Consider the following 27058-nt stretch of genomic DNA (forward strand, 5'->3'; position numbering starts at 1 on the left):
GGTAGCTAACATTCATTTTTTCCGTCCTTATTCTCAGCATATACAATCAAATTTGCCCTTGTTAGTTATAAGTTGTTTACTGCTTTGTGTGTCATTATTTATTAATGCTAATGTTATAAGCATTTTCCACTTCTGTGCAGCAACAGTAAAATGTCTTGATTTCTTTAGAATTTAGTCTTTTCTCTATATTTATTTATTGTTTTTCTTTTTTAAAGGAATATAGTCATGGCCAACAGCAAAAAACTCCAGAGGGGGAACTGAAAATTAGTGCTGTGTTTTCAGTCAGTGGCAGTCCTCTTGGTAAGAATCAGCCCTGAATAAATGAATTGTGTTTATTCTGGCCAACGTAAATCAGAGGTTAATAAACTAGGCTGTTCTTTGTTCGTTTAGAATCCTTTATATTGTATAGTCCATAGTTAATACCAGGTTCCAAACTAGTTCTAGAAAAGTACTGATGCATAAAATAAAAGATCAAAAGTAAGTTTTTTCCTTTCAATGTTCTTTTCCTTTTTTTAAAGCTCCACAGTTGACTACTGGCTTTCAGCCTTCTCTGGCATCACCTGGCATGAATAAAATGCTTCCTTCAGTTCCAGCCACAGCTGTTCGAGTTTCCTGTTCTGGTTGTAAAAAAATCCTCCAGAAGGGGCAGACTGCTTATCAGAGGAAAGGGTCTACTCAGCTCTTCTGCTCCACACTGTGCCTCACTGGATACACAGTTCCACCTGCCCGCCTGCCACCTCCTCTTACCAAGAAGACTTGTTCAAGTTGCTCAAAGTATAACAGAGTTCTAAATTATCTTTTCTGTTCTTTTGTTTCTCTTAGTGTTTGTTTTTTAACCCGTGTGTTATATTTGAATTTTTACTTTACTGTGGTTTCTTTTTTTAAAGGAATACCACAGAATTTATTGCCACCATGTTGTTGCTGCTTTCGGTTTTTTTGAGTAGGAAGTGCTCAGCTTTCCTTTAGTTTAAGGAGTGATTTTAAATTAACCCTTTCCTTTTTATTAGTTAAGGTTCCTTACATTTTACCATTCTAGCACCACAGCAGTTCTTTCTGCAGTTGTTGATAATAGATCCTAGGTGCCACACATATTTACAGTTAGGTTTCCTACGTGTTATATAGTTGCAGTATATTTAAATTTTTGTCTAACTTTAAATGACTTCTCATACGTGCATACATGTTTGTGCACACATACACTTTATCTAGTATCTCTGAACCTTTAGAAGTTCTATTGAAATTTTAAATAGCAAAAAGGTGTATGAACCTTGGCTTAATTAAAATTATCTTGATGTTTTGGGGAAATACTAAGATCACCCTTATAAATTTTATAAGGTGTTAGTAAATTATTACTAGAGCAACTCAAAAAATGAGAAGCTGGGTGTAGTAGCACATTCAGTAGTGGAAGACAGATCTCTGTGGGCTACATAGAGAGTCCAACTTTACCCCCACACACACAAGAAAAAGAAAAAGGAATGATACTTTTTTGGTGTTTTGAAACTTCTTTGCCTCTCTCTCAATTTAAACTACAGTTTATTACTCATATTTCAGGGTTTACACTTGTTCAGTTTTCTTGTCTTCTGAATTGGTTAGACCATAGACTTAACAGAAATTTGAGTATATGTAAATACTTTTCCTTAGCTTAGTTTTATACAAATCTCTTTTAAACTTTTAAAAATTACTGTTTTATTTTCATGGGCGTTTTTACCTGCATGTATATCCCTTACTACATGTGTGTTTGGTGCTCTCAGAAGTCCGAAGAAAGTGTGTAATTGGAGACACAGACCATCGTAAGCTGCCATGTGGGTGCTGGGAATTGAACCCAGATCCTCTGGAAGGGCAGCCATAACCACTGTGATATCTCCCAATCATCTGTGTACATCTGTTTTTATTCACCTCTCAGGGATAACTGAAAAGTTACATTTGGCTGTATTATCCAGTAGCATTGCACTTTAAATTACTGTGTTTCATGTATCTCAGTGTAGACTGGACAGTGTTCTCCTTTGGAAGTTGTAGTTTTGTTAGTTTGTTTTGGTAACCTTGTTACCTTGCTATTCCTTAAAATAACAAACACGACAGCTTTTTGTTGTTGTTGTTGTTGTTTTGTTTTGGGATTTCCTTTTAAGGTTATCCAGTTTGAAACTCACAAATAGGAATCCCGGTATTCAAAACCTTTTGAATAATAAATGTACCCAGAAATTTTGTGGTTTTGAGCATTCTTAAGATTTTTCAGATCAGGGATGCTTAACCAATAATATTTGTGCAAATATTCCAAAATCTGGGAAAAAAGGTGAAAGTTGAAATATTTTTATGATACTGTTCATTTAAGGAAGGGTGTATTCAGTTTGGAGCAGTTCTTCAGTGCTTATAGTTTTATCTGGTGAATGTCTCTAATACTTGTATGTGACTAAAAGTGATCTAGAGCCATGTGCTTTGTTTGGATAGGTTAGGATATTTGGTCTAGTTTTGTTTAAAGTTAAAATTGATTCAATAATAATATTGGTGTTTTTGGTGATTTACAATTTAAGGAATAAATTGAAGCAATTTATTATGGAACACAGTGATTATTGCTAGTATATTTTAAAGTTCTTTGTTCAAAAGTCAGGTGTGGTGCCACACTTCTTTAACCCCAGCACTCTGGAGGCAGAGGCAGTTGCATTTCTGAGTTCAAGGCCAAACCTGGTTGGTCTAGAGAGAGAGAGAGAGAGTTTAGCACAGCCAGAGCTACCCAGAGAAACTGTCTTGAAAACTAAAAACAAAAAATCAAAAACCAAACCTCCACCTTTGGACTGGAGAGACGACTCAGAGGCTAAGAGCTCTTCCTGAGGTCCTGAGTTCAGTTCCCAGCAACCACATGGTGGCTCACAACGACCTAAAATGAGATCTGTTCTCCTCTTCTGGTGTGCAGGAATTCATGTAGACTAAACACTGTTTATATACTAAATAAATAAATCTTAAAAAACAAAACTCGACCTTCCCCTTCAAATTGAGTTCATGTATTCTTACAATATATAAGTAACTTTAGCCATTTGACCATAAAGATATGCTTTAAAACATCATATTATATATAGTAAATACACATTATCACCTGTCAGTGTTCAATGAAAATAATGTAGAGGTATGTACTTTGTTGTGCTTACTTCTATATAGTTAATCTAGTAGATAACTAACATTGTATGATTTATTTAGTGACCTTAAGTTTAGAGTTTAGAGAAAAACTATTATAATTATAGCCGTATCTTATATAAGGCAATGTTTAAATTGACTTTCACTACTATTTCTGGCAAGATTAATTTACTCAAAGTAGAGTTTTTTGTTTTTGCTGTTTTGGTTATAACATGTGCTTTTAAAAGTGAATACTTAGGCTGTTGGTGGTGGTGCACGCCTTTAATCCCAGCACTCGGGAGGCAGAGATAGAGGCGGCAGGTCTCTATGAGTTTGAGGCCAGCCTGGTCTACAAGAACTAGTTGCAGGACAACCTGGGCTGTTACATAGAAAAACCCTGTCTCGTAAAACAAAATAAAACAAAAAACAAGCAAACAAACAAATAATACTTATCCGTATTTTGAATTTTCATATTCTAGTGTAGGTACGTTCAAAATTATTATATGATTAAATTAGATTGAAAACAATAATTATTTTGCCTTTTATTTTTTACCTTTCTTGTTTGCTGTTTTTTTTAATTATGAAATAAATCTGATTGTCTGATATAATAACTTATATATCCTTAATCATTTCATGTGCCAGCAATTTCCAAGATGTCAGTAATTCTTTCATGAGAACCATAGATACTTCTTTAAAGATTTATCACTTATTTTAAAATTACCATATAAAACTCACATTGGTATACAGAAATAATGTCTCCATACACACATACCTACACACACACTCACATATATATATATATTCCCCTCCTCCTTTGGTTTTTCAGAACAGGGTTTCTCGGTATCTTTGGAGCTTGTCCTGTAACTTGCTTGTGGACTAGGCTGGCCTTGAACTCACAGATAATCCGCCTGTCTCTGCTTCCTGAGTGCTGGGATTAAAGGTCATCACCACCCGACCCATGTATATATTTTTAATGTGTATACATATAGGGGAGGTTATGTATGTGCACATACACATGTGTACAGGTGTCTGTATGCATATATATGCACATGAATAAAGTGCAATGAATGTCCTCCTCAGGGATTCTGTATACTTTCTTTAAGACAGAATATCCTGAGGCTGGACAGATAGATGGCCCAGCGGTTAATAGCACTGACTGCTCTTCCAGAGGATACAGGTTCAATTTCCAGCACCCACATGGCAGCTTAACTGTCTTTAACTCCATTTCCAAGGTATCTGATACCTTCATACCAATGCACATAAAGTTAAAGAAATTGAAGAGAAAAAAAGACAGGGCTGGAGAGATGGCTCAGAGATTAAGAGCATTGCCTGCTCTTCCAAAGGTCCTGAGTTCAATTCCCAGCAACCACATGGTGGCTCACAACCATCTGTAATGAGGTCTGGTGCCCTCTTCTGGCCTGCAGGCATACACACAGACAGAATAGTGTGTGTGTGTGTGTGTGTGTGTGTGTGTGTGTATAAACTACTCAAAGAAAAAGACAATGTCATTGACTCATTGACCTGGAGCTCACCAGTTACTCTAGGCTGACTGGCATTTTTTCCTAGGAATGCTCCTTTCCTAGGCACCCTCCTGTCTGGACTATTTTAGCTTTGGTGTTAGAAGTGCTAACCACCACTTTTAGCTGTTTATTTGGATTCTGGGCATTGAACTTAGGTCCTCATGCTATCAGGGCAAGCCTTTTACTGACTGAACTGTCCTCCCAGCCACATGGTTGGTTTTATATTTCTTTATATTCATGTTCATGCATGTTAGTTTTATCTGCATTTATCATATTTCTCTGTCCTTTTGTGGTTATCACTGATCTATCTGAAGACAGATTTTTCTTCCTACCTGTCAGAAATAACTGTTTCTGACTGGGGCTGGAATGGTGACTCAGCAGTTGTGAGCACTTGCTCCTCTTGCAGAGAAGAACCCTGCTTAAGCTCCCAGGACCCACATGATGAGTCATAACCATTTGTCACTCCAGGTCCAGGGGATCCAATATTGCCTCTGGCCCCTTCAGGCACCAGGCATGCAATGATGCACATACATACACAGAGGCAAAAGTTTCTATATATAAAATAAAAATAAAAAATACATAAAATAAACCATGATGCTTGTGTTTTTGCCTTACACCTCAAGGTTTTCAGTTTTTATCTGTTTTACCTCACTCATTTAGTCTTTTATCTATTTTTATTCTTTACTTTCCCATTTCTATTTTTCTGGTTTTTTTTTAGCACTGTTTATTTACCAACTCATTTTCTCAGGTTTTTAAAATTTTTTTCTTTCATTCTCAATTTTCATTATACCTTTCTCCTAATTTTGCTTTATCCTTTTTCATGGACAGAAGACCTTTCATTTCCTATTTGTTACTTGACCTTCCTGCTCTTCCCTCTGTTAATGTACATAGTCATTAGAGCAGTACTGCCCCTTTGCTGCAAGGATCTCTGAGCCTCAGATATGGGAACTGTGTTGTCAATGTATTAGTTCCTACTGGACACAACTCAGTCTCTTGTTCTCTACATTTTGATTAGTTTTGATTTTTTTCCAATGATCTTTGTCCATTACAAATGGAAGTTTCTTTAATAATGAGTAAAAACTGCACTTAGCTGCAAGAATAAATATTTAAAATGCAACTAGGGATTATGCCGGTTTAGTTAAGTGGCAGATGTAGGTTCTCGTCCGAGATCCATGACTTCATTAGGCCCTGGTAGTTGGCTAGATTTCCAGACCTAGACATCCTTTTCTTGTTGTTGAGCCAGCCGTAAGTGCAGTTAGATAGCTGCTAGTTACCACCAAATGTATGTTTGCCATTATTGAACCCTTAGGATTGTCATGCTGAATTACATTTTTATTATTGTTTCATGTTTAGTTTTTTAATAAGAACCTAAAAATTTTTTATATTAATTTCAAATCTTAGATAAATAATTTGGAATATAATTTTGTGGATTCTGTTAGATCACATTTTTGTTACAATATTCATAGAATTTTTCTGAATTTTTTGTAGCTTTCAGAATATATGTGATTATTTTCCTTTTTTCTGTCCTAAGAATTGGTCTGTAAATTTATTGAGATCAATGAGAAATGTTTCTTCCACACCTTGATAATATGCTGGAGTGGTAGGAAACCTAATCCTTAGGGATTCTTTCTTCATTGTCTTCATTACTTTACTAATGGTTATATATTAAATTTTATTAGCTGTGGACATCTAAGTAACAATGCTTAACTCTTTTACATAGGACTGGGTAAATAGCTTATTTGTAAAACAGGGCGCCCTGTGAGGAGTTGAGTTCAAATCATCAGCACTGGGAAGGCAGAGAGTAGTACATCCTCTTAACTCAGTGGACAGCCAGTCTATCTGAATATCTTTAAGTTTCAGGTTCAATGAGAGACTCTTGTTTTGGAGGTGTGCAAGATGGCTCAGTGAGTAAAAGTACTGGCTCCAAAGATTTAGGTCCTGAATTCATGTCCTGGAAACCTAAGCTATTCTCTGACTTCAGCCTTTGTGGTGTGCACACATTGAGTATACTGGCACGTAAAAAACAAAAACAAAAATAAAATGCAAAGAAGGTAGAAGGAACAATACACATGGAGATGCACACACACAAGATCCTGCACATAATATTTGAAAATAATTTCATATGTAATTGTTTTTTATTGAATACTTTGAAAATACAGATGATTTTAAAGAAGAAAATTAAAGTGTTCAATCTCCTCTACATTGAATGCAATTTATCAGTACTCTTCATCTGTCTGGGTCTCAGCCAAGACTGGTCTGGAATTCAACTCACTTTGTTGACTGTGTGGCCATGTTTAGCCTTGAATTTGCATTCTTCCTGCCTCTTAGTCAGCATTCGGAAGTAAACTGGCAAGAACCATTACTCATGGCTCCATTCCATGTATTTTTTTAATTTTGAAAACATTATTGTTATAATACTTGTATGTAGTAAGTGGTATGTTACCTATATAAGAAAGGACTCAACGATCTCTAAATCTATTGAGGAGAACTCTAAACTTATTTCACAGTTTAAATTCCAGGGCTGAGAAATTGGCTCAGTGAGTGCTGTGTTGATTGTCAGTGTTCAAGGAAAAGCCATTTGGGCAGCAAGGTTCTCTAATCCTAGTGCTGCAGGGTTGGGGGTGGACCTGGGTTAATCTGTAGAGGTTGCTGGCCAGTCATTGAGATCCAAATTGAGAAAATAAGTGGAGATGGATAGAAGAAGACACCAATGCTTCTTTTCCCTTTGCTATAAGCCTGGATATATTTGGTTGCTTTACACACAAAAGTAAATGTAATATCCTGGGACTTAATTTTATCTTTGTTATTATTTTAGAGACATTTTAAATCCAAAGGATGTGATCAGTGCGCAGTTTGAAAATAGTACCACCAGTAAGGATTTTTGCAGTCAGTCGTGCTTGTCAACATATGAACTGAAAAAAAAACCCATTGTTACCATAAATACAAATAGCATTTCAACCAAATGCAGCATGTGTCAGAAGAACGCTGTTGTAAGTTACCTCTTTATTCTTGGGGGAATAAGTTTATTGCTTATGCCTAGAGAACAGTGTTTGATTCTGTGTTTGTTGTTTCGGTGTTACTTTGTTCTTAGATTCGACATGAAGTTAATTACCAGAACGTGGTCCATAAACTCTGCAGTGATGCCTGCTTTTCTAAATTTCGCTCTGCTAACAACCTGACTATGAACTGTTGTGAGAACTGTGGTGGTTACTGTTACAGTGGCTCTGGACAGTGCCATGTGCTTCAGATTGAGGGACAGTCTAAGAAGTTTTGTAGCTCAATGTGTGTCACCTCATACAAGCAGGTATTTGATTGTATTTAATCTTGGTATCTTTTTCATTTCAAGGGAGTAAAACTTTTGGGTAGAAATTATTTTTGACACAGTTGTTTCAAATAATGAGATAAGTATTTTATTATATTTTATACGTAGATGGTATTTACTAAATGCATATATATTAAATGTTCTGAAATAGAGTTATTTGTCCCAATTTCTGTACATGCATTAAGAAATGCATCTTCCAGTCAGGCGATTGTGGCACACACCTTAATCCCAGCTCGGAAGGCAGAGGCAGGCAGATCTCTGTGAGTTTGAGGTCAGCCTGGTCTACAGGGTGAGTTCCAGGACAGCCATTTGCTCAGAAAAACTGTCTGGAAGAACTAATAAGAAATGCATAGGGTGTGGCTTTGGTTTTTGAGACAGGGTCTCATTATGCAGCCATGTCTTCCTGGAATTTGTTATATGGTCCAGTCCATATTATTTGCCTCCATCATGCCTCAGTTTGCCAAGGGTAGGAATTATCTGCATTTGCTATGCTTGGCTAGGGCATGGCTGTTATTTCAGATGTGATTTGTATTTTTGAATAGTAATTTTAAATAACCCAAGCAGAAATACATCTCCTAAGGATAACTGGTCTTAACTTTTTATTGTGTATCCTTCTGATCTTTGAAATATATTTTGATGTGTGTGTGTGTGTGTTTATTTTATTTTAATGAAAATGGTCCAAATTGTTTGTGTATGCATAACGTATTTTCTTGCAAATGGAATCATATAATAACAGTTGTAAACAAGAAAGTAAAAATCTTAGTAAAGAAGGTTTTTTATTTGTTGTTGCTTGTTTTTTGAGGCAGGGTTTTCTCTGTGTATCCCTGGATGTCCTGGAACTATCTAGACCAGGCTAGCCTCGAGGTCAGAAATCCACCTGCCTTTGCCTCCTGAGTGCTAAAAGAATTTTCCTATGAAATAGAATAAATGAGGGTTATTTTTTAGTTTGTGAATTAGAAATTTGCAGAGAATAAACTGGATGAACTCTGTGATAAGGGTCTTTTATGCTGTTTTGTGTTTTGTATCATATTTTACCAGTAAATTTTTGTCAAATGTTAGTTTCATAATTGGGAGCCCCAAAGCAGTTGTTCTCAATTTGTGGGTCATGACCCATTTGGGGTCGAATGACTCACGGTTCACCTAAGACCATTGGAAAATACAGATATTTACGTTACGATTTCATAGCAGTAGTAAAATTAGTGTTAAGAAATAGCAGTGAAAATTTTATGATTGGGGGTCACCATAACCTGAAGAACTGTATTAAAAGGTCATAGAATTACGACGGTTGAGGACTACTGTTCTAATGGGATGGTAAATGCTTTTATATTTTTTATTTTGCAGTGGCTTCCTGTTTATCGCATTTGCTGATTGGCCTTTTTCCCCCCTCTTTAATACATAGTGAATTTGTATATAGTCCACCAAAATCAGGGAATAGTGTAGTTAGGTTTTACTATTGCATTCAATTCTTTTCTTGCTCTCACAGTGTAGCACTGGGTGGTCTGGTACTCGCTGTATAAATTCAACTTTTTATTTTTAAAATTAAAGGAATTTCACTTTAAATCTAATGTATAATTTTTGAAAGGGTTCAACTTCATTATATAATATATATTAATGTTTTTCTCTCACAAATGAAAAAATATAACATTTTTAGAAGCCCTTCTTTTCCTGATAATGTGTCAGACACTAAAAGTTTAGTCATACTTTGTAAAAGGAGAAATAGAATAAAACATCTTACTTTAAGGATGAGTTTTAAATTTTAATTTTGGAAATACTTCTCGTCTATTAAAATATATTGGGGGCAAGAATTTAATATTCCCTGTCTCCCACTCTTTCAAAAATACAAGGGCCTGGCATGGTGTTACATATCTTTAGTCTCCAGCAGTTGTGAGTTAGAGGAAGACACATGTGAGTTTGTGGCTATTTTGATTTACATAGTGAGTTTCAAGCCATCTAGAGTTACATATTGAGACTATCTCCATAACAAAACCACAAACACCACCCCCCCCAACAACAGCAAAACACCAAACCAAAGATTTTTGATGTACTGGGTAAGACCAGTCCAGTATGTTCAGGTACAATTTTACATGGGGAAAACATGGATTCTAGGTTGTTGTGTTTTGTTTGTTTGTTTTACCCTGATAAAAGCTATGAAAACTATATTGTGTTCAGGATTATGTAAAGTAAGATCAGAAACACTAATACAAATTCTGGCTTGTTGTAGGTGGTTATTGCTGCCACTTTCTTTTGTTTTTTAATTTATTTAAACATTGAATCCAGTTCCTGTTTTGTGGGAAGGCATATGTCTGACATACAAATAAACCAGTAGATAAAGATGGTGTGATGGAAGTCTTGTGTACTGTGTACATGAAGAGAACATAGTTGGTGGGACTAGTGTGTCAGCAAAAGTTTCACAAAGATGAGTTCTGACTCATGTCTTTTAAATTAGGTTTGTGTTTGTAATTCTGATCTGGGAATTAGAAGATATTCCAGATGAGGTATATGTTAATAATGCATCCATTTTAGTACCAATTTTGCAATTTACCATAGAAAGGGAAAACAATCTTAAAATCTCTTAGTTACAGCTTGAACAGTATTTTCTTAAGTGTGTGATGGGGTAATAGTATTTACAATTATTTTCTGTTGAGTACTCTGTCAGACTCCTTGTTTACAAGATATGCTCCCATCTTGCTGCTTACAGTGAATGTATTGCTATTTGATGGAGAGGATTGATACTGTTTTTTCTAGTAAGTTTACTGATTTCCTTAAGTTAAAACTTCATTGCTTTTAAATAACACCTCTTGTAGGAATTGCTTTACACTTTACAGCTAATATAAGGGAGAGTCGTTGTATTAGTGTATAAAACAATCTTTTAAAAACAATGTTTATAATCAATTGTCAGATCTTAAATTTGCTAGATTATATCTAACACTTTCTAATGAAATACATTAGATATATGAAAGCATAATGTATGTTTCCATGATGTATGTTGCTCTGTGAAACGCTTTTCACTTTTGTGTGCATACATATGTAATATACAAACTCAGAATTTCAGAATAACATACGTTCCCTTTGTGAAGCTTTTTACTGAAGATTGTAATGGTGATCATATGGAAAACTACTGATTTAAACTACTTCATGAGTAAGGGGGAAAATGCACCATGCAGGGCCCTGGGATTGATTCCTAACACCACACATAATATTTCAACAGAGTTAAGTTTAAACATTTCAAAGAATTATGCCTTATGAATTTAGTAAAAATGAATGTTGTTTTATTCTGTTACTAGAAATCAGCCAAAATAACACCATGTGCGCTTTGCAAATCATTGAGATCCTCAGCAGAAATGATTGAGAATACCAATAGCTTGGGGAAGACAGAACTTTTCTGTTCTGTTAATTGCTTATCTGCTTACAGAGTTAAAATGGTTACTTCTGCAGGTAATACTGCTTTCATAAACTATAAAATGTAATAGTTGGGAAATTAGTTACTACTTTTTTGCTGACCCAAATTTTTGTCTAAATTTAGTTGATTTTTAGCGCAATTATATTTCACATTTTTATTGTAAAATATTACCTGTTACCTTATTTATTGCTTACCTATTTATGCATCCCCCTTACTGAATGGATTACAGATACCCTCTTTAATGTATCTTCATTGTCCACATCCAATATATTTCAAGATCCATTTATTTTATAATTCCAGGGTAGATTATGACTATTTAAAAACTTAAAACTTTTAAATGTTCAGTTAGTGTTTGATAGATGTGGCATGATTGAGGTTAGCTTCAGTTCCTATAGCTTAACCTAAAAATTGAATTTTTGTCTATGATACTTAATTCCTCATAGGTTCATGTGTGACTCATAGCTTTTACTTTCATTTGCTAAGGTGTACAAGTTCAGTGTAACAGTTGTAAAACCTCAGCAATCCCTCAGTATCATCTAGCCATGTCAGATGGAAGTATACGCAACTTCTGCAGCTACAGTTGTGTGGTAGCTTTCCAGGTAGGACTTCGGGAATCTTCCTCTTCTTCAGTCAGTGACTCACCTACTGTAGTAGTACAAACATACTGTACCAGGGCTGTCTGTTTCTGTTACAGCTTTTCAGCTTAGAAGTCACTTAACTGTCCTCCATAAAATTAAATCACTGTTGGGAGAATAGTAGTTTTGAAGATTATTAGATTATTTTTCTCTATAAGTGAGGCTTGCCCCATTCAGTTTTAAGGTGTTCAATGCCAAGGAAGCTAGCTTGTTGCATTACTAGAGCCTTGCTTGGCATACATAGGGGCATAATTCCTATTTCTTCAACAAGTGGTTAAAGAGACCTATTTTTATTGTCTTACTTTTTCAGAATTTGTTCAACAAACCAACTGGAATGAATTCTTCAGTAGTGCCCTTGTCTCAGGGCCAAGTAATTGTGAGCATCCCTACAGGTTCAGCAGGTTCTGCAGGTGGAGGGAATACTCCTGCTGTGTCCCCCACCTCCATCAACAGCTCTGCTGCAGCTGGTCTCCAGCGGCTTGCTGCCCAGTCCCAGCATGTTGGGTTTGCACGAAGTGTGGTAAAGCTTAGGTGTCAACACTGTAATCGTCTTTTTGCCACAAAACCAGAGCTTCTTGACTACAAGGTAAGTGTGAGCTTATAGCCGCTATGGTTGCTTGTGCACATAGGAGGGTAAGGGGGAGGATTGTGAGTTTAAAATCAACTGTGGTTCCTTACTGTGAACCTCTTTCTACAAAATACAAAGGAAATAGAACAAGAAAGTATAGATTCATAAGAGTTTGAATATAAATGGTTATGTCTGTAAATATATTTTTATTTTCTATCTTAAAATTGTACTGTTTGGGTATTTTGTTTTTGAGACATGCTTACTGTGTAGCTCTGGCTGGCCTGGAATTCAGTATGTAGACACTCGCTTTAAATTTTGAGAGATCTGTCTGTCTCTGCCTACTGAGTGCTGGGATTACAGACATGTGCCTCATGGCCAACTTCATACCCTGTATTTTTGAAGGATGAAAATTTTCATAACAAACTAAATGTCTAATTGCTACTTAATATTTCTTTACAGGGTAGAATGTTTCAGTTCTGTGGCAAGAATTGTTCTGATGAATATAAGAAAATCAATAATGTAATGGCAGTGTGTGAATATTGTAAAATTGAGAAAATTATAAAGGAGACTGTGCGATTCTCAGGTGCTGACAAGTCATTTTGTAGTGAAGGTAAAAGAAAAAGTCATCTTACTCTTGAGCATTGGTCATGGTTTCTTAAGTAGTTGTTTACGGATTACCGTGCCAATTTATCTTGCCGATTTATCTTTTGTACATGCTTACAAAATCTTTTGGTAATTTTCTGTTTTTATGTCGTCTTAATTTTATATAGTTATTAAAATGACATGAAAGAACCTCAAAGTACAATGCAGAAGATGGTAACACAGAATGTATTTGACCTTATTAATTTGATGGAGAACTCAAAGACATTTAGGTACTCATGTCAAGATGGACATTTTTAAGTTCTCATGACATCCTAAATTTGTGTTTTTGAATATAAATTGTTTGACTAGGAATATCAAAAGGAAGTTAAATTGTTTTCTTTATTTAGATGATGTGTATGTTTAAGAATGGCTCAATTGACTGTAAAATGGCAGTGTTATCCTTCTTGATCTGTGTAACACAAAATAATTACATTTCATATTACAACCTAGTGTATTTTCACATTTCAAATAAAGCAAAAGCTTTATGAAACTTACTATACATGACATATATTTCAATCCATACACACAGAGTTAGTTTTGATCCTTTAATTGATTTCTTGACCTGCCTCTTGGTTAGGTCCCGGGTATGAAGAAGATACAGTGCTATTATAAATTCTTTAAATGTAAGTAATTATTTACCACATTATTAATTTTATCTTTCCTGACTTCATAGGTTGCAAATTGCTTTATAAACATGACTTGGGGAAACGCTGGGGAAGTCACTGTAAAATGTGCAGTTACTGTTTACAGACATCTCCCAAACTGATACAGAATAATTTGGGTGGAAAGGTGGAAGACTTCTGTTGTGAAGAATGCATGTCGAAGTATACAGTTTTGTTTTATCAGGTAAAAAAATATCATTCACATGTCTGTGTTTGGGGGAGAATTAGCTATTGCTTTTCTTAATTTCATGTACAAAGAATAACTTGATTATTAAAATGTCTTTAATATTAAATATTTTGTTCGCAGTTAGTACAACATGTGGGAGAATTTTCTATAGTAGATACAGCTGACTTATGGCATTAAATATTTTAATGATTTTTCATTTAAATAAATGAAACCTTGCTTAAGTTGATTTTTTTGAGGTTAAGACATTGCTGAAATAGTCGCTTTTTAATTTTTTAATTAATTAATTTATTATTATTATTTTGGGGGATTTGGAGCCTGTCCTGGAACTAGCTTTTGTAGACCAGGCTGGTCTTGAATTTACAGAGATCCTCCTGACTCTGCCCCCCAAGTGCTGGGATTAAAGGCATGCGCCACCACCGTCTGGCTTTAAGTTGATTTTTTTTAAAAAAATATTTGTTTTTATTAATTTTTACTTTTGTTACATTGATCTATTTTTGTGCACATATGTGTATGCCTGTGTGTCAGTGTAGTTACATGCATGCCTTACACATGTATGGAAAGAGGTCAGGTGAGAACATGTTGTTCCTGGAGATAGAACTCAGGTTATCAGACATGACAGTAAGTGCCTTTACCTATTGAGCCAACTTGTAGGATCAAAACTTTGTTTTTAAATTGCTACTTCCTGTGTGTTCGCTAATAATATAAGTTGGTTTTTTTTTAATGATGATTTCCACTCCTTTTCTTGTGTACTTTTTTTTAATGTTTATTATTTATACAGTGTTCTGTCTGCATGTATTCTTGCACACCAGAAGAGGGCACCAGCTCTCCTAACCGATGGGTGTGAGCCACCATGTGGTTGCAGGGAATTGAACTCAGGACCCCTGAAAGAGCAAGCAGTGCTCTTAACCACTGAGCCATCTTTCCAGCCCTTTAAGTTGGTTTTTCAAAAGTGATTTTTTTTTTTAATGATGTCATTGGTAGAATTGTTGTAATGCTGCCTCAGTTGCTAAAGTCATTGCTGTACAAGTGTGACGACTAGAGTTTAGATCTATTCCCATGTAATTCCAGTGCTTGGATGCTGTAGCACAAATAATAAAATCTCAGAGCAGATACTGGAGTTCAACGTGAAAATCAGAAAAGCAAAGCAACCAGACACTTGTTCTTACCTCTAACTTAGACTGAAAATGGATGATCCTGCCTTCACAAATCCTCAGATTGAGACCGAGAGTGAGACCTGTCTCTTCCTGTTTTATGTTCCTCTCTAGTGCTGGGATTAAAGGCATGCACCATCTTTGCCTGGCCTCTATGGCTGACTAGTGTGGCTGCTGAAATTAAAGATGTGTGCAACCACTCCCTGGCCTGTATGGTTAACTAGCATGGCTGCTTTGCACTGATTTTCAGACAAGCATTATTTATTAAAACAAATAATATACCACTATAGGATGCAGAGTCCTTCAGAGCAAGCCTAGTACTAATTGATGAGCTCTGACTTCAGTGAATAAGATGGCGAGTGATTGAGGAAGGACCCTCCTGCCAATGTCAGTGTTGGGCCGCCACATGTTTGCCTGTGCACATTCTAAAATGTCCAACCACATGTACTAGACATACACACCCATACACACATTTTTTAAAAATCATTATTGTAGAAACATTTACCATTTTAGTGTAGTTGGGTTGGGGTTTATGATTTAAGTTTTATAAATAAATCAAGTATGTTATCTTGACAGATTAAAAATACCCATATAAACAAATAGCATGTTAAATTTTGAAATTAAAAAAAATCTGTAAGTTAAGTTCTAAATTTTCTTACTTGTTATCCTGATTTATTCTGTCAGACTGTAGAGTTATTTAGTTTGTTTCTTTTTTTCCCCTAAATTATTTAGTTTTACTTTATGTGTAACGGGTGTTTGCCTGCATGTGTGTCTGTGCTCCGTGTGTGCCTGGTGCCTGCAGAGTCCTGAAGAGGGCATCAAATTCCCTGGAACTGGAGACCATTATGAGCCACCATGTGGGGGCTGGGAATTGAACCTCGGTCCTCTGGAAGAGCAGCCAAGTGCTCCTATAGTTCAGCCATCTCTTCAGCCTCTGATAATTTTCTTTCTTTTCTCTCTTCATTTCTAGATGGCCAAATGTGATGGTTGCAAGAGACAGGGCAAACTCAGTGAGTCGTTGAAATGGCGAGGCGAAATAAAACACTTTTGTAACCTGCTTTGTATCTTGATGTTCTGCCATCAGCAGACTTTGTGTGATCAACCTTTACAAAACAATTCAGGTAAAATGTAATGAGTAAATGAACTTTTATCAGTGAAAGAGTTAATTACTTTTCTTGTACCGATTAGAATATATACATTGTCAGTAATTTTATGAAATAGAAATCTTACTGTGTTCAAATACCATTAACAAGCCTAATGCTTGGGAACCAGAGGCAGGCAGATATCTGTGAGTTCGAGGCCGGCCTGTTCTATGTAACGAGTTTCAGGACAGCCAGGGCTGCGTAGAGAGGTCCTGTCTCAAAACAGCAACAGCAGCACGAACGACAATAACAAAACTGAAAAAATACTTTACCATTTAAATTACATCATTTCATTGAATACTCAGAATACTCACTCAACCATATTCAACTTTCTGGGAATGAATGGCATTTGCTTTTTTTAGTTCAGGTGTATACCCTGGCTTCCATAATGATATATTTCAGATTCTAGCAAAAGAAATAAAGACTAAATTACATGGCCCTTTAAGTATACCATATATAGTCAGGTTTGGTGGTACGTATCTCTAGTCTTACTAAGCTCGGTGATCAAGACTTCAAGGAGAGGATGAGCCGCATAGTGTGTCTGAGGCAGGCCTGGACTACATCACATAGCAAGAGCTGCGCCAGTCAACAACCAACAATATACATATTTAGGACATAAAATTCTAGAAGCTTTATGGTTTGGAGCACAAATTATTGCTATTTTGAAACTCAGAAGAGTCCAAGTATAGTATCCCTGTGAGGACAGGTAAGGGCCTACTCTAGAAACTCCTTAGGAAGTTTTTTACATTTAAAGGGAAGATTTAAAAAACATCTTTCTCTTAAATTCCCATTAATTCTACTTTGTAATTGTCATTGTTTGAAATTATGCCTTTGGCATTTTTTGCTTTTAAGTGAGACTGATGCATTTTTATCAAAGGTAAAGTACATGAGAGACTTAAGTTTCACTTATCAAAAACTAGCAGACCAAATCTGAGTAATTAAGTGGGAAAGAAAAGACACTATGCTTTACCTTAGGCAAAAGGTCAGGAAGTGATGAAACAAAATCCAAGTTATTCCTCTACTTTAGACTGACTTACTCCTTGAGGCATTGGTCTCTTCTGGTCTGTTGATTTGTATAAAACATAAGTCACACGAACTCTCTTCTTTCTCTTTTAACCAGCAAGTATTTCCATGGTTCAAGCTGCATCTGCAGGGCCCCCATCACTCAGAAAAGATTCAACTCCAGTTATTGCTAATGTGGTATCTTTGGCAAGTGCTCCTGCTGCTCAGCCCACAGCAAATGCCAACAGCGTCTTACAAGGTATAGTTTGATTTGAACTGGCTTTTTTACCATTTGAGTTAAATTCTCTATACCTCTTGGCAGCTTGCTGCACCACTAAGGGTGCACAAGTGTTTCCTCCAGTCACATCTTTTTTTTTCTTGTTTTATACTACTATTAGTATAGAAGCAAGCTACTGCTTGCTTTCACTGAATTGTGTAGAAAGTTATAGATGGTCATGACTGATAATTGGCTTTAATACTAATTTTTAATTAATTTTAAAGCTTCTAAATATATTTTAATCTTTATTAAGGTGCAGTTCCAGCAGTAACAGCGAAAATCATTGGGGATGTAAGTTATTTTATTAATGTTATTGTATATTTCATATATGTGCACTACATATGTCTGGCTAATTATTAACAAAAGAATTGTTGAATAGAATTTCTGTTATCTAATCAAGATTTTTACATCCCATTATTTCTTTGAATGCTTAGTAGGTAATTATAAATTAATTACTGACAGTTTTTTAATTATGTGTAATTAAAGTAAATGTACAGCGTTTGGTCATTTCATCTTACAGATTGTTATTAGCATTCTTACTTAGTGCTACTCACTCTCATTACACGCTGATCATAACTATGTTTAACTTTTTTTCACTCAATGTTGTCTGCGTTGTCTTTAAAAAGATTAAAGAAGAAGATAATGAACAAAACTCATAAATGAAACAGTGATATTTTATGAAAATGTTCCTAGCCTCTGGGCTAATTTTCATGTTTGAGTTACTTTTTTTGTTTTTTGTTTTTCGAGACAGGGTTTCTCTGTGGTTTTGGAGCCTGTCCTGGAACTAGCTCTTGTAGATCAGGCTGGTCTCGAACTCACAGAGATCCGCCTGCTTCTGCCTCCCGAGTGCTGGGATTAAAGGCTTGCGCCACCACTGCCCGACTTGAGTTACTTTTTAATTGTTTTTGGTGGCAAACTCTATAAATGCCTGGACCACAGTTACAGCCTTTCCTTCATGTTACATTGAGTGATCATAAGTGATTGACTATGCTTCTAACTCAGTCAGGAAATAACAGCACTCATTTAAAACTCCCCATTGTATTGATTATCAGTATTTTACAGTAAGCTGATATCAGAATTTTCCTTGATAAGCAAATATAGTAAGAACATTGAGTCAGGTGATGCTTCCTAAAATATTCCTTGATTGCTAGTAATATTTCAGGCATAAAATAGATCTGATTTATTAAATAGCAAATTTCCATGTCGTTTTTACTATGTAATTCCAGTGATAAGTCTTTTAAAGTTAAAATTCTAATAATTACTCAAAACATTTTGAAATTGTTTGGTTTCTGAATTTTTTTTTTTTTTTTTTTTACCTAGGCAAGTACTCAAACAGATGCCCTGAAACTTCCACCTTCCCAACCTCCAAGGCTTTTGAAGAACAAGGCTTTATTGTGCAAACCCATCACACAGACGAAAGCCACTTCATGTAAACCACATACTCAAAACAAAGAATGCCAGACGGGTATGTTCTTGGGTTTATTATTTTATTTAAGGGAAGAGATCATTGGCTTACCCTAGTAGTACTGTTTTCTAGATTAGTTACTTCTATTTATTTCCCAGTGTAGTTTGTACAATGTACCTGTGAATAAGGTATTTTTCTATTTGAAACTTAGTAAGTTAGCTTAAAAAGAAGATAATTTGCCAGGTGGTGATTGCATACACCTTTAATCCCAGCACCTGGGAAGCAGAGGCAGGCAGATCTCTGAGTTCGAGGCCAGTCTGGCGTACAGAGCGAGTTCCAGGACAGGCTCCAAATTTACACAGAGAAACCATGTCTCGGAAAAAAAAGAAAGAAGCTAATTCATAAAACAGTGTTGTTTAGCAGTAGCTTTAGAGTAATGTAGGTGGGATTTGAATTCAGAGATGCTTTAGTTTTTCAATGTGCTCTTAAGTTTATATAACTCAGTACTATTTTCTCATTTTCATATGTGTTCACTTAGTGGTGTGTATATAGCCTTGTGCTTCTTGCATGTAACACCTATCTCCATTTCTTCACATTGTCTTAAAAAGTCAGTTGCTCCAGGTGGTGTTGGCACACGCCTTTAATTCCAGCACTTGAGATGCAGAGATAGGCAGATCTCTGAGTTCGAGGATTACCAACACTACAAAGAGAAATGCTGTCTCAAAAAACAAACAAATAAAAGTCAATTGCGCTAAGAGTGGTGATGCTTGCCTTTCAGTCTTAGCTCTCATGAGAAAGAGGAGGACAGAGCTCTGAGTTTCAGGCCTGTCTGTTATCTACATAATGAGTTCTTAGCCAGCTAGGGTTACCTGTAGAGAAACCTGTCTTAAAACAAAAAGATCAGTTGCCTTGGGAAGGTTCCATACTTTCTTAGGAGCTGTCTCTACCTCTGTACAAAATCTCTGCACTGCTTCTCTGAATTCTTCACAGGGTTATGTCGTGTTCTTACTCAGCCTCTCCTAACAGTCATCCTGCTCAGTATGTGATCTGGGGCGAGTGACTAGAATCCCTGTGTTGTTAGCCTGTCTGCTTTTCGTTTTTGTGTAGAACCTCCATCTTGTGAATGAAAACTGATTGAAGACCACCCCTATCCTTCTGCCTACACTCACCAGGAATTTAACCCCTAATGAGAAATGTTAGGGACTTACCCTTTCCTAGTGAGTTTTTGTTTGTTTTTAGTTTCTATTTTATGTGTGTGAATGCCCTACCTACATGTATGTATGTATGTGTGTGGAAATCAGAAGGGCATTGGATCCCTTCTGAAAGGAGTTACAAATAATTGTGAGTTGTCAGGTGGATATTGTGATTTGAACCTGGATCATCTGCGGAATAACAAGTGCTTTTAACTACTGAGCCAACTCTCCAGCCCTTGTAGTGAGTTTTAAAAGCTTTAATTGTGTCTGCAGAGACAGAGAAATCCATCTTCTTGACACAGCTAGCCAGAGTTAAGTAATATTTCAAGTTGTGCTGAGCTGAGCTTAAATGCTGGAGCAGGTAGTCACTGGAATGTCATAAACTCACTATTCTTAGAAATAAAACTTTCCAGGCCGGGCTGTGGTGGTGTACCCCTTTAATCCCAGCACTCAGGAGGCAGAGGCGGGTGGATCTCTGAGTTTGAGGCCAGCCTGGTCTACAAGAGCTAGTTCTAGGACAGGCTCTAAAACTATAGCAAAACCGTGTCTCAAAAAAACAAGAAAAAAAAATACTAATTTCCATTTGTTTTGCACATTCAAGACAGTTGCCCACAAATTCTTTTCATAGCCTTCATCTTCTTTGCTTGTCTCGATAGCCTCTCTTAATGCCAACCACAGGTCCTAGAGTTTTTAAACTAGAAAGGAATTCTAGATGAAAAGTTGTCATCATATAGGCCGTTGTTCCCAAACAATGAATATACATATTTCCTGAAATTTACTTGAAAGGTTCCTTTCAGTAGAGTTGACTCATTCTTTGTCTCACCCGTGTGGGTATGCATGTGCCGTGGAGAGCGTGTCAGAGGACATGCTTCCCTTACATAGTTGGTTCTCTCCTGAGAATTATCATCATATTTTTGAAGAACCTTCTCACTGTTTTTCTAATGGTCATACTAATTTGTAGTGCCCACCAAGAATATTAGAGAGGCCCCCTCCTCAGTCCTCACCAGGATTTTTTCCCTTCTTTTTTGGTAGTAGTCATTCTCACTGGGATGAAATGGTATTTCATTTTAATTTTATAAAATTTATTTTTATTTATGTGTTTGTATGCATTCTTATGTTATTTGTACCTAATACAAATAAACTACCACAAAAGCTAGAAGGGAGCATTGAGTTATCTGAAACTCAAGTTATAGGTAGTTTGAACCACCTGATGCTGGTGCTGGGCACTGAATCCAGGTCCTTTTTAAGAGCAAGCAAGTACACTTTTTTGCTCAACTGTCTCTCCAACCCTGTTATTATAATTTTGATAGACATTTTCCTGGTGATCATTAGTGACACTGAATATTTTTTTTATTTTTATTGACATAGTTACTTTCTTACAATGAAATATCCAAGTCAGCTAATTAAACAGAAAAAGTTTATTTAGCACATCATTTTGGGGGTTACACAGGCTTGGGGATGCCACCCACTCCCTGAACTCAGTTACCACATGGTGTGAGTGATATTGAGATGAGTATCTGTGGGAACAAGCGATTTTCCAAGAACAGAGAAACTACTACTGTATGCTGTCTAATAAGCGTGTAACCCTCCACCTCATTGATCAAGGTCCTCCTTAAGTTTCCACTGCCCACCAGCAATACCACCTGATCAGAGTCTTCAATTAGAGTGTACTCTTGCAGGTTATAACCATTGTGCATTTATATGTATTCTTTGGAGAGCTATCCTCTTAGACCATTTGATCAATTGTAAATCAGGTTAGTTGTTCTTTTGCTCTTTATTTGCTTGAATTTCTTCTATATTTTAGGTAGTAATCTTTTGTCAGATGTATAATTTGCAGATATTTTGTACATTATGTGAGGGTTTTTTTTTAATATAACAGACCTGTTTTTTTTTTTTTAATTTATTTATTTATTATGTACACAATATTCTGTCTGTGTGTATATCTGCAGGCCAGAAGAGGGCACCAGACCCCATTACAGATGGTTGTGAGCCACCATGTGGTTGCTGGGAATTGAACTCAGGACCTTTGGAAGAGCAGGCAATGCTCTTAACCACTGAGCCATCTCTCCAGCCCCTGAGGGTTTGTGTGTGTGTGTGTGTGTGTGTGTGTGTGTGTGTGTGTGTGTGTGTGTGTGTGTGTGTGTGTTTGGGGTCCCCCCCCTTTTTTTGTGAAAGGATTTTATGGTAGCTATGGACCCAGTTCTGGACATCATTCTATAGACCAGGCTGGCCTTGAGCTCACTGAGCACCTGCCTCTGTCTCCCAAGTGCTGTGATTAAAGGTGTGCACCACCACTGACCGGCTGTAACTTGTCTCTTAGCTCCCAAATTGTTTTTCTGTATAACATTTTGAGTTTGGTATAGTCTCTTTGGCCAATTATATGTTGTTCCTTGGGGACAAACATTAAAGAAAAATCTTTCCTTAGAACAGTATCCTGAATCGTTTCTCCTGTATATACTTTTAATTATTTTGCTTGCCTTGCATGAACATTTCTGATTCATTTTGAACTGATATTTTTGCATTATGACAAATCAAGGTGTTATTCATTCTTCTACATACACATATTTAGTTCTTAGCATCATTTGTTGAATACCTGCCCTTTCTCAAATGTAAATTCTCCCCCTTTTTTGGTTTATTTTTCCTTTTTGGTTTTTTGAGACAGTTATTCTGTATAGCCTTGGCTTTCCTGGAGCTACCTTAGTAGACCATACTGTCCTTGAACTCAGAGATCTGCCTGCTTCTGCCTCTCAAGTGCTGGGATTAAAGGTGTGTGCTGCCTGACACAAATTTTCTCCTTTTAAGATGGAATTTCATTAAATTGTTTCTCTTTTTGTCTGTGTGTGCTTTTTTTCATTAGAAGATACTCCAAGTGAGCCCCAGGTTATGGTGGTACCAGTCCCTGTGCCAGTGTTTGTTCCTATACCTCTTCATCTTTATACTCAGTATACTCCTGTCCCCTTTGGGATTCCCGTTCCTGTGAGTAATTATTGAAAGATTAACTCTAATTTAACTTGCATTTTCCTCATTTATAATTTTACAGCTGTGTAATGAAATGTTTTACTTGTTGGTAAAATATACCTAATTTTGTTTGATGGCTGTTATATTACTGGTGTTATTTAGTATAGAGAATGTAGATTTCTTTTGCTCATACTTTATCTTTTGAAAGAACATTATGATGTAGCATGTTGGCTTGCAACTGTAATCCCAGCACTTGAGGGGCTGAGGGAGGAGGATTGAAGCCACCTGAAGGTCAGCCTGGGCTATATAGTATGCTCCACGCCAGTTTTGGTTAGAGTCAGACTTTGCCCCAAAATAACAAAACAAGTACTTGAGAGATTCAGAGGACTTGGGTTTTATTCCTAGTACCCATATAGTGGCTCAGCCATTTGTGAATCCAGTTAGTTCCAGGGGATCTGCTGCCTTCCTCTGACCTCTGTGAGTTTCAGGCATGCATGTGGTACACATACTTATATGCAGGTAAAACATTCATACAAACAAAGTAAATCCACGGTTAATAAAAACTCAGGGGCAGATATTAGTGTTAAACCTGAAGGTCAGAAAAGCAAAATAGCCAGCCGCTGGATCTTAACCTCTACCTCAGTCTGAAATGGTGAACCTGCCTCCAGGATGCTCAGAATGAGACTGAGACTGAGAGCTGTCTCCTCCCGTTTCATAATCCTCTGTTTCATGGATTAAGGGCATACATACCTACCACCTGGTTTCTGTGGCTACTCGGATTACACGTGTGTGTTATTGCTGCCTGGTCTTTAATGCTAGCCAGTGTGACTGTTTTACTTTCTGATCTTTGGGCAAGCTTTTTTTTTTTTATTAAAATACAAATGAAATGCCTCTGCATTTCCCCTTTTTGTCTAAAAATTAAAAAAGGCTATAACTGATGTAAGAAAAATGATTTACAATAAATACAATAACTATATACAATATATACAGGCAAAAGTATATCAATATATCTAGTCCATTTGCATTTGACAAATTCAGAGAAAATGCTCCATATCTATCTTATATTGGTGCGTCCTAAGTCTGTACCTAATTTACTTTCTATCACAACTAGCTTTCTGTGTCAGGTAAACAAGGAAAACTATAATTATCTAGTCTTCAACTCCCTCAGAGACCCAAAAAGGAAATAATATTAACTAAGTAAGCAGCAAGTGCAAGCAAGCTACTTTCAAAACATGTGAGTAATGACAGAAACAGCTGGTTGCCTGAACAGTCACCCAAAGTTCCTCTGTAACATTGGGGCATCTATCTTCAGCGTACAGGTCTAGCATATCTGGCAGACTTCTGTGAGACAGGATATTCTGAAGGGCTGTCCTTGTCTTGACAATGTTTGGCAGTCACTTTCTTCAGTGTCCTGCTTGTCTAATTAGGACACCATACTGTTAAGCAGTCTAGTCAAGGGCATTCTCTTTTTAGTGGCTTGTATGTGCCACAAAAAAGGTAAACTCTATGTGGAGTTTTTCCATGCTGCCTATTATCTTCTCTGAAGTAGATTAGTGCTGTCAGGAGTAGACATGTCTCATTTTCACAAAAAAGAGCCTTTGTTATTAAAACATCTTAAAATGCCATATTCTGTACATCTCTGAAAATGCCATATTCTATACATCTCTAAAGTGTTTGAAGATGAACTGTCTATCTAAAATATATCTTTATTTGACCTTGGAAACACACCTAATGTGACTATAAGTTTGATTATAATGGGTGACTAATTACTAACCTGCATTTCCTTATTATCCTAAACAGTTGGTAATAATAAACTTTCAAAGACTAGAAATTTGCATTACATTGTTAAATGAGCTGTATACAAGAGTAGAAATGTATGTACAGTATGTTTTAACAAAATCTCAAATTTTATCAATATACAATCTTTGTATACAATATATGAAAGTCCAATCCAGTGTAAAACATTTAAAACTAATAGTTGCATTTTAAAAGTAGATGCAATAATCTTCCTTTTTATTTTATCATTTCTATATCCTCCTTTTTCTTTTCAGAGTAGGTTCCATTATCTATCCTTTTGTCCTGTCATATTTGTATCCTTATTTTTTTCTTTTTCTTTTCAAAACAAGAACCTTGAATCTCATTTCCTTGTGTAGCTTTTTTCCTGACCATTTTCCATAACTTGTAACCAACGCACTAAACAAAGAGAAACATCCATAATCCATTTTGGGGGGGAAAGTGGGCATAGTTTTCTAGACTAATTCCTGCTGATTTTGGCCATTGATAATCTTACGAGGATCCAAAGAAAATTTAGGATTATGTTCACGTCCTGACTTGAGTATTCTGTGAGGCTGGATCATCTCAGCCAGCAGTCTTGAAACTATTCTGAATGTAGAACTTAGGAAACTCCAACTGAGGTGCTCAGAAACGTTGGATCATCTGGGCTATCTGCTCCTATCAGATTTTTCAGAGGGTCTTCCTCATCCGGACCTTATTTTTATTAATCCATAATGAATCCACTTCCTGTGGAACAAAAGCAAAATCTCTTCTCCCAAGTAACGTATCTTTTGACTTAAATTTTGTAGTCAAGGCATTTCAAAATACATAGTCTAGATTAATGCAGCTGCATTTATAATCAAATGTCTTTTAGCAACTGTTGCTCCTTCCTCAGCAGTCAGACAATTCAAGGACAACACAATAACATACAGTATCCTGATCCTCTGTTTATTTTCCATCTTTACATGAAAGCTAACCTGGGCAGAAAGGAGCTGGGAGTTCCAGTTTCTCTTCTAAACCCAGGTGGCTAGGTTTGGGTTCGGCTCTGGCCTGTACCAGTGGTTATAAAGCCTTAGGCAAATGGCTTTTTTGTGAATTTGTACTTCAGAGGTTGGGTGCCTAATGTAGCACAATTAATAAAAACTACCTCCTTGTTTCTATGGCAAACTGATGTGACTACTGGGATTAAAAGTGTGTGTCATTGCTGCCTGGTCTTTAAGGCTGGCCAGTGTGACTGTTTTACTTTTCTGATCTTTGGGCAAGCTTTGTTTATTAAAATACAAATGAAATGCCACTACTAAAAAAGGTAGTGAGATCATTCAAATAGAAAAGAAAAATTTGAAACTATGAATGTTAGAATCCTGAATTATGGGCCAGCATGGTCATTGAACTGGTAATGGTGCTTCCTGTCCAGTTAAGCAAGGCTGCTGATCTGAGTTCAGTCCCTTGAACTTTAGTAAAGGTGGAAACATTGAACTGACTCCATACATTGTCCTCTGACCATGGCACACATTTCCAAAGAACATGCTAAAACATAATGATTATGATGATGATAAATGAAATAAAAATTAAAAGAGTTCTGAAGTGTAGTACAGGTAAAAGAAGGTACCCATCACTATTACTCACTTTTTATTAAATATATTTCTCATTTGACAGTTTGGAAAATGTGAAGCAAGAAATATAAACAAAACTGATTTTTATGTTGTAGAATTATTCTTTTGAAGGATTCAGAAGGACTTCGTTGAGTATCCAGAAAAGTACTTACTATTTATTTATTTATTAGTTGTTTTTAGTTTTCAGAAAGAATTTCAATATGTAATTGTGACTGTTTGTAGAAGCACTATGTAGTTCAGACTGGCCTCAAACTCATAGAGGTCCACCTACCTCTGCCTTCCATGTTCTGGGTTTTAAGGCTTGTGACACCCTGCCCACCTTGCTTACTTATTTTTAATCATCTTTCTTGCTTATTTTTATTTTAATCATTCTAGCCTTATAAAAATGAACTACCAAGATTCATAATTCCAGCAATGAAAGTATCTTTTTTTCATTATTTTAATATTTACACTGGTTTTTACAGATTCTGACAACAAACCTATTGTGTAAGAAATTCTGGGGGCAG

General features: G+C 36.2%; 1 protein-coding gene across 3 annotated transcripts in view; it reads left to right on the forward strand.

The window, feature by feature from the left end:
* Positions 1-27058, forward strand: part of Zmym4 (zinc finger MYM-type containing 4) — a 120867-nt gene that overhangs the window by 54630 nt on the left and 39179 nt on the right. For 2 of the 3 annotated variants that reach the window (XM_050156529.1, XM_050156547.1), the window contains 14 exons: positions 216-300; positions 519-774; positions 7438-7612; positions 7714-7926; positions 11229-11379; positions 11828-11943; positions 12290-12565; positions 13007-13157; positions 13863-14035; positions 16160-16310; positions 17452-17592; positions 17864-17901; positions 18931-19075; positions 23066-23184. In XM_050156529.1, the coding sequence (XP_050012486.1) occupies positions 216-300; positions 519-774; positions 7438-7612; positions 7714-7926; positions 11229-11379; positions 11828-11943; positions 12290-12565; positions 13007-13157; positions 13863-14035; positions 16160-16310; positions 17452-17592; positions 17864-17901; positions 18931-19075; positions 23066-23184 (2190 nt within the window). The remainder of the gene's footprint in view (positions 1-215; positions 301-518; positions 775-7437; positions 7613-7713; positions 7927-11228; positions 11380-11827; positions 11944-12289; positions 12566-13006; positions 13158-13862; positions 14036-16159; positions 16311-17451; positions 17593-17863; positions 17902-18930; positions 19076-23065; positions 23185-27058) is intronic. The other variant, XM_050156538.1, reaches the window with a different exon arrangement.

The sequence above is a fragment of the Alexandromys fortis genome, unplaced genomic scaffold, assembly GCF_014885135.2.
Source record: "Alexandromys fortis isolate MF-2015 unplaced genomic scaffold, M_Fortis_MF-2015_v1.1 scaffold_26, whole genome shotgun sequence".
Taxonomy (NCBI): domain Eukaryota; kingdom Metazoa; phylum Chordata; class Mammalia; order Rodentia; family Cricetidae; genus Alexandromys; species Alexandromys fortis.